The 15339-nt window shown below is 36.7% G+C and overlaps 1 protein-coding gene across 1 annotated transcript; it reads left to right on the top strand.

Annotated features, from left to right (window-relative positions):
* Window positions 1-6046: 6046 nt before the first annotated feature.
* LOC128017557 (uncharacterized) lies at window positions 6047-12757 on the top strand. Its single transcript, XM_052602961.1, has 9 exons — window positions 6047-6083; window positions 6601-6639; window positions 6824-7088; window positions 7169-7314; window positions 11592-11871; window positions 11975-12114; window positions 12227-12318; window positions 12546-12645; window positions 12735-12757. The coding sequence occupies exons 1-9, from the start codon at window positions 6047-6049 to the stop codon at window positions 12755-12757; spliced, it is 1122 nt and encodes a 373-aa protein (XP_052458921.1).
* The last annotated feature ends 2582 nt before the right edge of the window (window positions 12758-15339 follow it).

The following is a 15339-nucleotide window of genomic DNA, read 5'->3' as shown; positions in this document are numbered from 1 at the left end:
CCGGATAATGACGCATGCCAAGGAACTGGTAGCTCATGCTCTTATACACCCTGGACGCCTAGCCATTGGCTAAACACTAAACGATGATGAAGGAGGGGTAATAACCCTTCCTGCTACAATCAGGATGAGTTATAAAAAAAAAATCACCCCCTCAAATTTGTCACGAAGGGTAAAATTAGCTATATAGACCAAAATAATTTCTTACACCAGGCTGTAAACATGTTTTTTCCTGCTTTAAAGTTGGGCATTTTAACATGGGGAGTCTATGGGATTGACTCCCTTCTGCAGCCAGCCTCAAGCGGCCAGTCGATGAATTACCGTTTTAGTCACTTCCTCATTGGCTTCAAGAGAGAAAGTTCATTTCGGGTGATATAAGAAAATATGTTGTGAGAAAGTGCATATTAACTAATTCAAAGAGCTTTTTCAGCTCAACTGTGTTTCCTGCATTTCTGTCAGAAGCTCCCTTCAGAAACTCTGACATTTTGGAGCTTCTCTTCTGTTGTACAGAGATAATATTCTCACTCCTGAAACCACAGAACAAATTTTATGAATATTTGTTTACCATGAAAGATATAATCACGTTTTAACTAACATTAGATTCAGTTAATTTGCGCTCCTTGTAAGTGACCTCAATGATTAACACTACAGCGCATATTTTAAGCTAAATAAGTTAGACAAGTTTCAATAAACTACTGACAAACTGACAGCAAACCCTTTACAAATCTATCAAACATCTCATCTATGCATACAGATGTGCTTAAAAGTCCAAACTTCAAACTATCAAAAAGAGCACAAGCTATAGAGTGAGCTTACCTCACCTGAAAACAGTTGAGATGCTAACAGAGACTTTAAGTAAACATTCGAAAGAAACATGTCAGTTGCATGTAAGAAAGTGTCTGGAACAGTTGTATGTGATATTTGTGGTTGTTTTATGGACTAAACTCACCTGAAAGCAGTGAAAACAGCAGCTAGTGACGGAGATTTTGTTTGTCAGTTGTTGTCACCCCCGTTGCCATGGCAACTCCCTCCGATCCAGCATTTGAATGAGACTCCAGTCAAAGTCATGCATTATTTGCTTAAATAAACCAGGCGGCAAGGAAGTTGACCGGAAGTTGAAGTCGGCCGCGTGCCGCCATCTTGTAACAGAACTTCACTTGCGTTAGCATTCCCATTGACGAATAACTTTACATCTGAGGCGTTTAAAGACTCCGTTTGTCCTTTATTTCTAAAGATACACGACGATGTATAAAGGGCTCCATTACCTTCTATGTTACATTATGGCCCCGTAAAAACAGTTTTTGTAAAAAATAGGCTAACGATTGCGTCATAACCACTTGACTCGCTGTCGCATTACCGTACAGACAGGAGGAGAAGCTCACAGGCAATTAACTTAATATGGCGTACTGGTGTTACATTTTAAAATACTATACAAAATAATTAATCAGAATACTTACTCCTGCTCACTCACGCCAAAGAACTCCCCGCTCAAGCTCGCCGTCTCTGCAAGATTAACGATGGCAGTTTGCACGCACAGCCACTTAGAAGATTTACATCTGTCAGACAGGTTGCTGACGTCGTCAAGCTTCTTTTGAGTCTGCGCGTCAGAAACGGAAGTGCTAAAAAACGCTAAAAATGGGATAAACCTCTAGAATTAGAACACTACATTAACAACTTAAAAAATACATCAAATCTTTATTCAAACACAAGTTCGAAACTCATTTTAACGTTCTACGACCAAATCATAGGTGCAAAATGGATAGTGGGACAAAATGGCATTTTTATATTTTAACCTCTTAAGACCCAAGGGAAATGTTTTAGGAAATATATATATATATATATATATATATATATATATATATATATATATATATATATATATATATATAAAAAAAAGAATGAACATGCATAGACAAATTTTTTTTTTTTTCAAACTTTGTATAAAGATAATTCTCAGCTATGTTACAACATAATTATTCAATATACTATTTTTCTTTCTGCAAAATGTGTGTAAAATGACCATAAAAATGTTTTATCATTATATACAATGTAATTAAACTAAATCTAATTTGCATATTAATATGTTTTTGGGGCAAAATGTTATGAAAAAAGAAGTGTAATAATAGGAGTGATAATCAACAATATTTTTATAATATATAATATCATAGAATATTTAAATATAATTTATTTCCCTATTCATTTGTTGTCTCCCAAAATGAAAATAAACATGCTTTTAAGTGCCAGTGTCCTCATAAGAGGACGTGTGAAACTGTTTCATCATCCTGTTTCATAACAGAAAGTCATATTTTTTTATTCGAAACCCCATAACATTTCCCTGAGATGTTAATTTATGACACACAATTAAAACATTAGACAGATTTAAATGATAATTACAAAATATTATCATATATTCATAAGAGTGTCACTAAATTAATTTCAGACATATTTAAAGACCAAGGAGAGTGAGAGGTCATGGTGGAACCTCCAAACATTCAGTATCTCTGAAAAGCCCTGAATGTGCTCTGTACAGGACATCCAGACTTAAAACTGTGACATATTTAGTCTCAGAGAATTTCACTAAAATAGAATGTCCTCATAAGATGCCACAGTGTCTGGGTTGTATTCCCTGGGAATCCACTAGGTGTCCTCCTTCCCCACGGTGTCTGTCACTTTACGAATCACATTCCTCATGCCCTCTGCTTAATTTGCACCCAGCTGTCACTAGTTACTAATCATTACATTCTGTCTAATTCCCATTAGCGTTTGTCTCTCCTTGTGTATTTAACCTGGTCTGTCTTAGTATGTGTCACGGAGTCCTTGTTAATTCATGTCCGTCATCTTGACGTGCTCTTGCACTGTGTCCTTGTTTAATTATGTTTGGTTTGGTTTGGTTTGGTTTTGTCTGGTATCGACCCCTGCTTGGACTGTTTATTCTTGTTGGATTACCCCTAAATAAAGACTTAATCGCAATTGGTTCTCTCTCCGCGTATCCTTGTATCACCGGTCGTGACAGAAGGACTCCATCACTGCAAGAGCCAGCGGTATGTCAGCTTCTGTCTCCTCCCCAGCCACAGAGCGGGAGAGGAATGGATTTGAGGGAACTCGCCTGGTGGTTTTCCGGGGGAGCAGGGGAGGTCGCCGAGGAGGGAGTGGTCGAGAGGAGATTCAGCACCGCTCTCAACCATGGCCTCCCTTCGACCCGGGGCTCGTGTGGGATGGACCACTGCCTCACCATGGCGGACGGAGAGGAGAGAGGAAGCGCACGTCCGCCACGGTGGCGCCACTGCCCAAGCTGTATTTTCAGGATCATTACTCCAGTCTTCAGTGTCTCATCCTTCAGAAATCAGTCTAATATGCTGATTTGCTTATTATCAATATTTAAAACATATTAATACATTTTTCAGCATTTTTGATGAATAGAAGGATCCAAAGATCAGCATTTATTTGAAACAAAAAGCTTTGGCAACATTATACACTATATTATTCAAAAGTCACTATAATTGTTATTTTTTGTAAAAAACAATATGGAAATTAATACTTTTATTTAGCAAGGATTCTTTAAATTGATCAAAATGATAAAGACGTCATTTTACAAAATATTTTTATTTCATATAAATGCTGTTCTTCTGACCTTTCTTTTCATCAAAGAAACCTGAAAAAATATACTCTGCTGTTTTCAACATTATCATAATAAGTGTTTTGTGTGTGTGTGTGTGTTTTGAGCAGCAAATCAGAATATCAGAACGATTTCTTAAGGATCATGTGACTGGAGTAATGATGCTTAAAATTCAGCTTTGAAATCTCAATAAATTACATTTTGAAATATATTCAAATAGAAATCAGTTATTTTAAATATGCTAGTAAAAAAATTTCTAAATTGTATTGTTTTGCTGTACTTTGGATCAAATAAATGCAGGCTTGGTGAACTGAAGAGACTTCCTTAAAAAAACATTAACAAGCTTACTGTTCAAAAACTTTTGACTGGTAGTGGATACTATAAGCAACTTAAATTTTTCTCTAATTTCTAGCTTTGAATTGGCTTAGAAAACTATAACTGCTGGACAATAACAAATAATAATGATTTGTTTATATACTACAAACACTTGTTGTCACATAAGGAAGAATAGTTTCTATACTGTAATAAATGCTATGTCTATTAGCCCTGCATTGTTCATAAACTTTATTTATCACCTGCTGGAGATGGCTTGAAAAACCATAATGTCGCAAACGTATGTTTAATATGTTCGTGTTTCCAAAAGTGTCTGTTCTTATGTGAAAACGTCTTCATACAGCGATAGCTGGATGCTTTTGTCCATATTAGGAGTTTCCTGGTATGAATTTCTGTGCGAGAGCGCCCTCTGGCTTCGAGTATGAATGAAATGCACACTGCAGGAGAGTTTAGCACTCTGTGATGTTCATCTCGCCTTCTGGGTCCGAATAAAATATCAGATCATGCGCGGACTGTCCTCTCTCTTTGAGTTTAAATCTATATTTATTCACAACAGCTCTTGAAAACTTCTATGCGGACACACTTGCGTAATCTACGCCCCCGGTATTAAGGATTGAGTAAGTGGTATGTCTCTTATAAACTGTCTCTGGTACAGTGCAATAAAATAAATAATTAATATTGTATTATCTGTGATGTTTTCTTTCCAATCATCAGATTTTTTTTTTTTTTTTTGTGACATGAAAACATGAGATAATGCCCAGCCCTGGTTAGGTTACCTACCTTGTAAGCATAGTCACTAAATGTAATGTGTTCTATTGTTTTTCTTATGGCAGTAGAATACTACTGGATTTATAACATATGATTGGATAAAAGTGTCTGCTAAATGCATAAATTTAATTTAATTTTAATTTAATTTAATTTAATGGAAATCCAATGTCTTCACTTCTTTTTAGTGGTTATTATTATTTTGCAAAACCAGTGCAACTCACCTAATTACAGCACAAAGATCAAATCCATCCTCATGATGACATGCCAGCAAATAATCACAGATGCACAAACACTGCTTTTATTTCAGAGTTGAGAAGTGTTATGTGGGATCAGTCCAGTTTTGTTTCATTAGTCTGTGCTGCTCTGTTTAATTGTGTGACAGTAACAGTGTTGACATATTTTACATTCAAAAATACATTCAAATAACTTTCAGAAGATTTTTCCATATTCACTTAAACCACACCTATGTCACGCTGTCAGTCTCTGTTTCCCTGGGTGTCCACTAGTGAGCGCACTTCCCCTTAGGCACTTCACCATAGGCACTAGAATTCCTCTAGTCTGGTTCTGTCTTCACAGTAATTGCACTCCAATTAAATCGCACAGGTGCTGACAATCCTTTGTCATTAGTCTCCTTATAAATACCTGTCTTTCCCTGTTGTTTGTATGGAGTCCTTACCCTTCGTGTTACCAGTGTTCTCATCTCCCGAGACTTACCCTTGCCTTCTCGTCCTCCGAGTTCCCGTTCCGTTCCCTCTTTTGTTTTGTTTGTCTCAATGGACTGTTGATTTGGATTACCCTCATTTGTTTAATAAATCACCTGCAATTGGATCTCTCCCTCTCCTTGTGTTTCTCTGGTCGCGAATAGTTACAACCTATCTGCCTGTCTGTCTTTTGCAATGGATGCATTCATGTAATGCAAATCCACACTTTTCTATCATGCATGTTCACATATTTAAAATTGCAAAGTGTTTTTACCAATGTCCTGTTACACATGTGAACTTACACAAACCTTTCAGTAAGTTGTTACATGTGTGTAGTTACACAAACATTAGAGCTATTACATTAGCATTGTTACCAACATAAACCTTGTTTCATAAAGCAGATGCAAGATTTCAGGCACTGTGTGTGTGTGTGTGTGTGAGAGAGAGAAAGAGAGAGAGAGAGAGAGATGGACCAGTGGAAGGAGAGAAAGAGAGACAGGTGATTGATGGAAACAGATGGGAGGAGAGATGAGGTTGGTCATGTGATTTACATTTAAACAGGTCATCCTCCAAAAAAACATTGATATCACATTCTCCATCCTAAGAGACAGAGAGACACCTTTAATCAGCCATGAGGAAGCTCTACAAGAGCCCCTGGATCTTCCTGGGTAATGTACAACATCTGCTGTTTTACTTGATTCACACTAATATTTACACCTTTATGTTTGCCTTTGGTCAGAAATGTTTTCAAATGGTGTTTTTATTTTAATTTGCACTTATAGATCCACAGAAGGTTTTGTTTCAGAACATGTTACTGTTTCCATGGTTTTCATTAAATACTTTTCTCAGTATGTAGATTGTGAATTTGATTTTTCACTGGATTACTGGAATAGTTTTTGTTATTTTAAGTTTCTATCTCTGCTTTACAAAACAAATTGATCTTGAAGTCTGTGCTCATTTTGCATGTAAATGATCTGCCAAGAAAGTTATGATACACAGGAAGGTCTTCTCATTCCACTTTAAATTACAGTATTCTGCTTGTTTTATGACATTATCATATAGTCACGAATAAATCAATAAAACATCATCCACAACAAAATAAATTACCTGGTAAAGGAGAACAAATTTAATGGTAACTCATAAACCAGAAAAACATGCTTTTCTGAAGCTCATCTCTTTATACAGGGTTTTTATTGATTCAAGAAACTGTGAATGGACAAGAAGGTAAAATCTCTTATTTTGATAAAATCTTTGTTCTGTTTTGCATCTTTGTACCACAGGTTGTAATAGTAATTGCAATTGTAGGGTTTCCTTCTTTGGAATTAATTTTGAGGAGCATATATGCATATATATATATTAGTTTATGACCATATTGTAACTAAATGTTCAATTACTGGCCTTCTTCCAGAGAATGCAGCACTTCGGCACAAAGCCACGCAGTCGTCCATGTATGACACCTGGTATAGTGAATATGCAGTGGACGGTGTACGTGGCAGCTGTTCCCACACCAACACACAGACCGACCCGTGGTGGAGAGTGGATCTGATCAACATATACAGAGTAAACAGAGTGGCCATAACTAACAGACTGAGCTACTATTCTGATATCGTATCCAGAATAAACGGGGCAGTGATTCGTGTCGGGAACTTCCTTGACGTTTACAGCAACCCTATGTGGGGATACTTTTCACATGTATCATTGGCTACAGCTGAGAATTAATAAAAGCAATAATGGGTGATATTTCTGTTTGCAGATGTGCTGTAGTTTCTACTATTCCTTCTGGAGACACTGCCATCTTCTCATGCGGTGGGACTGAGGGACGTTACGTGATTGTTCATATTCCTGGAGGTGGGAAAATTCTTACTCTCTGTGAGGTTGAAGTCTACGGGTATTTGCAAGGTAATTCATTGTTGTAGAGCACTGTTCCATCACTAAATATTAATTTGGATATATTTATAATGTATCTGCATAATATAATTAGATCAACATTTTATACATAAAATTTTGAATCTACACATAAAATGTTAGAAAAAATGTAACAATGCAATGAACACAAGTGAGCACTGTCTTTATGAATGTGTCACTGAATCTGTAGTTTAAAGGGGGGGTGAAATGCTCGTTTTCACTCAATATCCTGTAAATCTTGAGTACCTATAGAGTAGTACTGCATCCTTCATAACTCCAAAAAGTCTTTAGTTTTATTATATTCATAAGAGAAAGTTAGTCTGTACCGATTTTTCCCGGAAAAACACGACGTGTGGGCGGAGCTAAAGAATCACGAGCGCCAGTAGGCTTTTGCGTTGAGGGCGTTTGGAAGCTGTGACATTACGTGAGGACAAAACCAACCAAAACAAACCATTGCTAACAGTCAGATTCAGCGTATATTTATGATCCAGAATCAGATCCAGAGGCTGAAATTTAACAAGACCAGCATCAGTAACAGCGTCTCTATGTGGTATGTACTGAAACTGTATATATTTGCTTAGCGGTTTTGGAAAATGACTAAGTTCCACTTTGTCGTCTTTTTTTTTTTTTTTTTTTTTTTTAAGCTGTACATGTGGAAAGTGCAGTTTGATGACAACATCGCATGTTGTTTACTTGATGTGCTTACGCGCCGATAGCTAAGTTAACAACACAGAGATATTTGAAGCAGTTTTACTCACCGCATGCGGTTCCAACACACGATCGTGACCCTTTTTCGTTGGGACTGCATTATCCTTAAGAAATAAACGATGTGCAAATCCGGCGTCAAACTGGGCCTTGTTTGTAAAACAAGCATCTTCGAAATGCAGGGAACAAACAAAAACACTTGCACAACTCCGTTGATGCTCTGTAAAAATAAACTCCATCCACTGGTCCCTTAATGCTGATTCTCTTTTGGTAATCTGTGCAGGGTTGTCTTGCCCTGGCAACCAAAAACACACTTCTTTTGTGACATTTGGCGACGCTCTCGCTCTGATCAGTGAAGTCTGTTGTGCTCTCAGTGCTCTGCTATACGGGAGCGCGCTCTTCCGGCAAACGTGCCTCAGGACCCATATAAGGAAATTCCGCTCCATCTAACGTCACACAGAGCCATACTCGAAAAAAACTTTTCGAAACTTGTGAAAAACCGGAAGGAGTGTTTTTGGAACAGAAATACTCCTTCAAACGTACAACTTAATTTTTGAAACTTTTTCCATGTTTAGCATGAGAATCCAACTCTTTAACAGTGTAAAAAACTCAGTATGCATGAAATAGCATTTCACCCCCCCTTTAAAGGATTTATCAGATGCTAAATGCACTTTTACAAGTTGTTTGGACTATAATGTGTGTTGGCAGTGTGTGTGTACACAAAAACCCTATAATGATAAAAATCTACCCTTTGTTTTTTTTATTTTTTTTATCTCGTTAAATCATTTCCCCTTTCTTAAATCAAACCAATCTCAGATGCCTGTCTTCATGACATCACACAGACAGGCTCCTCCCACTATATTTTGATTGACAGTAGAGTTTCAGCACAGACTGGACTGGAATCTTAACATTAACCCGCCCTGAGTGACGGAGCAAGAGTATGTTTATAAGAAAAAAACTTTTAAATCACAAAGTAATATGAAACAGGAAGTGTGATTATTCAGAAGGGGTTATGGCCAAAATAAAAAAAAAAAATAAATAAAATAGTGGTTAACTTACCTAAAAAAATAAAGAACCCAAACAAAACACAGAAATCCCCCTCTTTCTCCCTAGCTGTCCGAAAACAAGGGGTCGTAAAGTAAATGGCAACCTCCTCCACATATCAAACGACCAATTAACGGACTGCAGTGCCATCCTCCTCTGCTTTTAAGCACGCTCCATCTTCCACATAATCACCTGCAGCTGCATCCAATTAACACTGGCAGAGGGAAAGGGGAAGAGAGAGAAACTGCACAATACACGAAAACATCACAGCATCAAAGATAAATAATAAAACAATAAAACAATTAAGTCCAGAGGGCGAACAAAAAATATATACCAGTGAAAACAGATTTATTGAGAATTTGGCTGCATTAAAATACAGTTTGTGAGCAGTATCAAATGTATTTGTTTGAGAGTGGAATGCATTGTGAATGGTTCACTGATTATAAGGATATGTCAGCTTTATTGGCAGTAGCATGTGCACATTACATTATCTAATAATTGGTCTTCTCTTAGTGTGAAAAGCCTGTGGATAATTTATGGGGGTGCATAATAGAAAAAAAAAAAAAATCATACAGTTGCAAACCCAACCATAACCCTAACCTTAACAAAAAAATTAATTAATTAATTAATTAATTAAACTTGCAAGCACAACCATAAACGTATAAACGTGCACACACATCCACTCTATAAATATTAATAAATCACTCACTCAAATCATCTCTCTATCACGGCCAGGGCTGTAGCTTGGGTTTGCAGGGCACGGGCGACGGTTGTACCAGTGGGCCCTGTTTGAAATTGTTTAATACGTATGTTCATTCATTTTTATTTATTTGTGTTATTTACACAATGTTTATGTTTTTTTCAAGTTTGTAGGTGTCCAGGTACAGATACCGAATAATTAAATGTAAAATAGCACTGGATAGTCTCCAATGTAAAAATTATATATACAATCAAACCAAAATTTATTAGGCACCTTCAACATTTCGCACATTATTACACTTATTTAAAATATGACAACAAATTTGTCTTGATGATGTCATAACTTTGATAGAAATGTATGTAATGGATTACAATCAACCAAAACTACAGACAACTATTATTATGACAATATTTACACAACTATCAATACTTTGTTGACCAATTACCAAGCAATGCTTCATTTTGTTCAGACTGTGGTGTGAAAAGGTTGCATTAGCAATTCAGAAAAAAAAAATAATAATAAAAATAAAACAACTAAGCAATACATGGTGCTTTGTAAGGTGCTGAATAATTTTTGGTCCCAATTATATATATATATATATATAGAGAGAGAGAGAGAGAGAGAGTGAGAGAGAGAGAGATATAGATAGATAGATATATAGATAGATAGATAGATAGATAGATAGACAATTTTTATCAATTTCACGGCTCTCTCTCTCTCTCTCTCTCTCTGCACTGAACACAGCGCGCGAGTAACCAGCTACTCTTTTCAGATATTCCGCGTCTTGTTTTTGGATTCTTTATTGTTTAAATTGACAAGTGGCAAGGCTTTAAAAAACGTGAAAAAGATACGCTTTCATGACGATGCGAAGCAGTGGTCCGTGAACTGTCCTGAGCATCTTTTTATGCTGGCCACAGCCAGTCGGTTGAGGTTGCCAGGGGGCCCCCTCTCATATCCCCTATAATCGTCACCACCTTTCACCCCACTAGTGACGGCCATGCTTACAGATATTAATAAATCACTAACTCAAATCATCTCTCTCTCTCTCCCTCACACACACAAAGATTAATAATGTTCATTATACAGCGGCAAGGAACCAAAACTCCATCGGTGACAGAATGGAGAAAAAAACCTTGGGAGAAACCAGGCTCAGTTGGGGGGCCAGTTCTCCTCTGACCAGACGAAACCAGTAGTTCAATTCCAGACTGCAGCAAAGTCAGATTGTGCAGAAGAATCATCTGTTTCCTGTGGTCTTGTGTGGTGCTCCTCTGAGACAAGGTCTTTACAGGGGATCTGTATCTGGGATCTAGTTGTCCTGGTCTCCGCTGTCTTTCAGGGCAGTACAGGTCCTTTCAAGGACTAAATTGTAACTTAATGAGAGTATGACAACCAGAAAATTAAAGTTTTTGTCTTCATTGGGGTCGATGGTGAATACTTTGGGACATGTTGCTCCATTTTGTTTGGGTATAGGAAATAGAATAAAATAAATTACAATGCCTATCCTCTCAGGACACCTGGAATCACTGTTATAAGTTAAATTTTATAAGCATAAACCCCATAAAGCGGCATAAGCTTAGGATCTTCCAATGTTTCTCTATGGTGCTGAAACCTACAGATATCAGAGTTCAACTGATACTCGACTGCCATTAGCTCATCTGCAATCAAGGGGAGGGGCTTACAGTTAGGTCAATTTTACTGATAATTCAGGAAAATAGCTCTCTTGCTTGCGTTATACTGCTTCACGTTATTATCTTATAAACTCTAAAATCAAGAATTCATACAGAATCTTTTCATATCTAGAATTTCTAATGATATTTTCTAGGAAATCGAGCAGTAGATGGAGCTGCTTCACAGTCATCAACATTTGAGAACTGGTTTCCTGAAAAGGCCACTGATGGCAATCGAGGTCTCCAGCAGTTGTATATGGGATGTTCCTCAACCCTTAGTCAGAGTAACCCATGGTGGAGTGTGGATCTGCGTGATATTTACCGAGTAAGTAGAGTGGTTGTCACTAACAGAAAAGACTGCTGTGCAGAACGAATAAACGGAGCAGAGATTCACATCGGAAACTCTTTGGAGAACAACAGCAACAACAATCCCATGTGAGAAACTGGAGGCTAAAAGAACATGAGACATCTAGCAAAAATTGGATTGATGCAGGCATTGCAGTGTTTTTCTATCCCTTGTGTGTTTCTCTATCTGTAGATGTGCAGTTATTCCTGCTATTCCAGCAGGTGAGTCCTACAGCTACTCATGTAATGGGATGGAGGGACGTTTCGTGAATCTGATCATTCCTGGAGACATGAAGATGCTTACTCTGTGTGAGGTGGAGGTCTATGGAGAAGGTCAACAGACAAAGACACTGATATGTTTCAATGAACAAATATCTTAATTAATTTGCATATTTAAACATATTTTATGTTTATATATTTTATATTTTGTTTATATCTTTGCTAGGTCCTGTTTTAAAAAGATCGTTTGTAAAAATGCGGTTTAACTCCAGAGCTGATTTGACTGACACTTCAGTAGGAGAAAATATTTTGAAACAGGTGAGAGAAAGAAACATCATGCTAGATTTTTTCTACACTGATTTAATTTTGTCCATTCATATATGGAAACCAAATACTTTTACTAATAACTTGATATTGCTCCAGAGTTGCTCCAACGGTAAAGGTAATGTCATTGTTTTAATCAGGGTTTATTCATTCTTTGAGTTATGAAGATTTGAGTGTATTGTCACAATCTCTGTTGAGTAGCTTATTAATGTTATTTTCAGGTGGAATCTGCTCTAGCTGATAGAGGATTCATAAACGTGACAATACATTGGTCTCAAACCCCTAAACAGGAAGTCAAGCAGAAGGTGGACACTGCTACGAGTGAGTTGTGATTTTTATGATAACTAAGCTCTATAAATGAAAAAGACTAAAGCATGCAATGCAATAAATGCCTTATCTTTTATTCACAGGTCGTTGTGGTAAAGGAAAATAATACTCTGGAAATCAACACTGTCTTTGACTCACTTAATTCATTCATTATGTGGCAAGACAATGATTCTGAATCTAAATATACTGACTGTAATTTCTTCATAATATTTTGTTTATAATGTGAAGTAAGCTTCGGAAACTTCCTGTAACTGTTTAGTCAAATACATTTTACGAACTATAAAACATCTTATGCTATTGTATATTGTCAACAAATAGAGAGAGAGAGTAATAAGTATAATTAAAATACCAAATAATTAAATATCATTCACATTCACAACCCACACATGTAATTAAACTTAATGTTACAGTTTACTGCTTATTCGCTGTCAGTATTTCATTTTTGTATTGTGTGTAGTGAATGAGGTGGATCGGACACATTGGGGTTTAACATCCTTTACTTGAAGCTTTCAAATACAGCATGTGTGTATGCAGTGTGAAGTAATTAGAATTTAATCTAATCCCTGGTTTCAGATTGTTCACTTTCTTTATTGCCTGTTTCCCTATCTTCAATTCTAATCAGCTAACATCCTTTACGAAAAATAATTTTATTCAAATATACAATTAGTATACTTATTTTAAACAAAAAATAGGAATGTATGCTTTAAGTTTACTTTTTGTGTACTTCTCAAAAATGCGCTTTATGTACTCATAAATATACTTAAAATGACATTAAAGTATACTTGACTTATACTTTAAAAAACTCTAAATATATTTGAGCTACACTCCTAGAATCCATGTTTTCATTATTACACAGTAGAGGAATACAACATAGATGACATGTCAAATGTTTAAACTGAGAAAATGTATAATTTTTAGGGAAAAATAAGTTGATTTTAAATTTCATGGCATCAACACATCTCAAAAACGTTGGGACAAGGCCATGTTTACCACTGTTTGCATCCCCTCTTCTTTTTATAACAGTCTGCAAACGTCTGGGGACTGAGGAGACAAGTTTCTCAAGTTTAGGAATAGGAATGTTGTCACATTCTTGTCTAATACAGGCTTCTAGTTACTCAACTGTCTTGTCGTATCTTCCTCTTTATGATGCACCAAATGTTTTCTATGGGTGAAAGATCTGGACTGCAGGCGGGACATTTCAGTGCCGGGATCCTTCTTCTACGCATCCCTGATGTTGTAATTGATGCAGTATGTGGTCAGGCATTGTCATGTTGGAAAATGCAAGGTCTTCCCTGAAAGAGACGACGTCTGGATGGGAGCATATGTTGTTCTAGAACTTGGATATACCTTTCAGCATTGATGGTGCCCTTCCAGATGTGTAAGCTGCCCATGCCACACACACTTATGCAACCCCATAAGATCAGAGATGCAGCTTCTGAACTGAGCGCTGATAACAACTTGGGTTGACCTTGTCATCTTTATTCCGTATGACATGGCGTCCCAGTTTTCCAAAAAGAACTTCAAATTTTGTTTCATCTGACCACAGAACAGTTTTCCACTTTGCCACAGTCCATTTTAAATGAGTCTTGGCCCAGAGAAAACGCCTGCGCTTCTGGATCATGTTTAGATATGGCTTCTTTTTTGACCTATAGAGTTTTAGCTGGCAACGGCAAATGTCACGGTGGATTGTGTTCACCGACAATGTTTTCTGGAAGTATTCCTGAGCCCATGTTGTGATCTCCATTACAGTATCATTCCTGTATGTGATGCAGTGCTGTCTAAGGGCCTGAAGATCACAGGCATCCAGTATGGTTTTCCGGCCTTGACCCTTACACACAGAGATTGTTCCAGATTCTCTGAATCTTTGGATGATATTATGCACTGTAGATGATGATAACTTCAAACTCTTTGCAATTTTTCTCTGAGAAACTCCTTTCTGATATTGCTACACTATTTTTCGCCGCAGCATTGGGGGAATTGGTGATCCTCTGCCCATCTTGACTTCTGAGAGACACTGCCACTCTGAGAGGCTCTTTTTATACCCAGTCATGTTGCCAATTGACTTAATAAATTGCAAATCGGTCCTCCAGCTGTTATATGTACATTTAACTTTTCCGGCCTCTTGTTGCTACCTGTCCCAACTTTTTTTTTTTTTGGAATGTGTAGCTCTCATGAAATCTAAATGAGCCAATATTTGGCATGACATTTCAAAATGTCTAAATTTCAACATTTGATATGTTATCTATATTCTATTGTGAATAAAATATAAGTTTATGAGATTTGTTAATTATTCCATTCCTTTTTTGCTCAAAATTTGTGCAGTGTACAAACTTTTCTGGAATCAGGTTTGTACAAGCAGATCTCCTTGTTCTTTTTTTTGGATGTTTGGTATGTTCAGATATTCATGTAACAAAATATATACAAATTCAAACCTAAATAGGGACATAGTAGTATACTTACAGTAAAATGTATGAGTATACTTGTAGTATAAAACTACTTAACTAGTAGTTTACTGAGACTATACTTCAAAGTGTACAAAGTATTTAATTATTAAACTCAATTCACTTTTGTACCTATAAGTTAACTTAATTCCAGTACAAACTACAAACATAGAGGTAAAGGTACTCAAAGTTCGCTACTGTTATGATTAATAATATATAACTTTATAAAAGTATACTTTTATACAAA

This window comes from Carassius gibelio, chromosome A7 (assembly GCF_023724105.1).
Source record: "Carassius gibelio isolate Cgi1373 ecotype wild population from Czech Republic chromosome A7, carGib1.2-hapl.c, whole genome shotgun sequence".
Lineage (NCBI taxonomy): Eukaryota > Metazoa > Chordata > Actinopteri > Cypriniformes > Cyprinidae > Carassius > Carassius gibelio.
The sequence above is the reverse complement of the archived record's forward strand: the minus strand, read 5'-3'. Positions and strand labels throughout refer to the sequence as shown.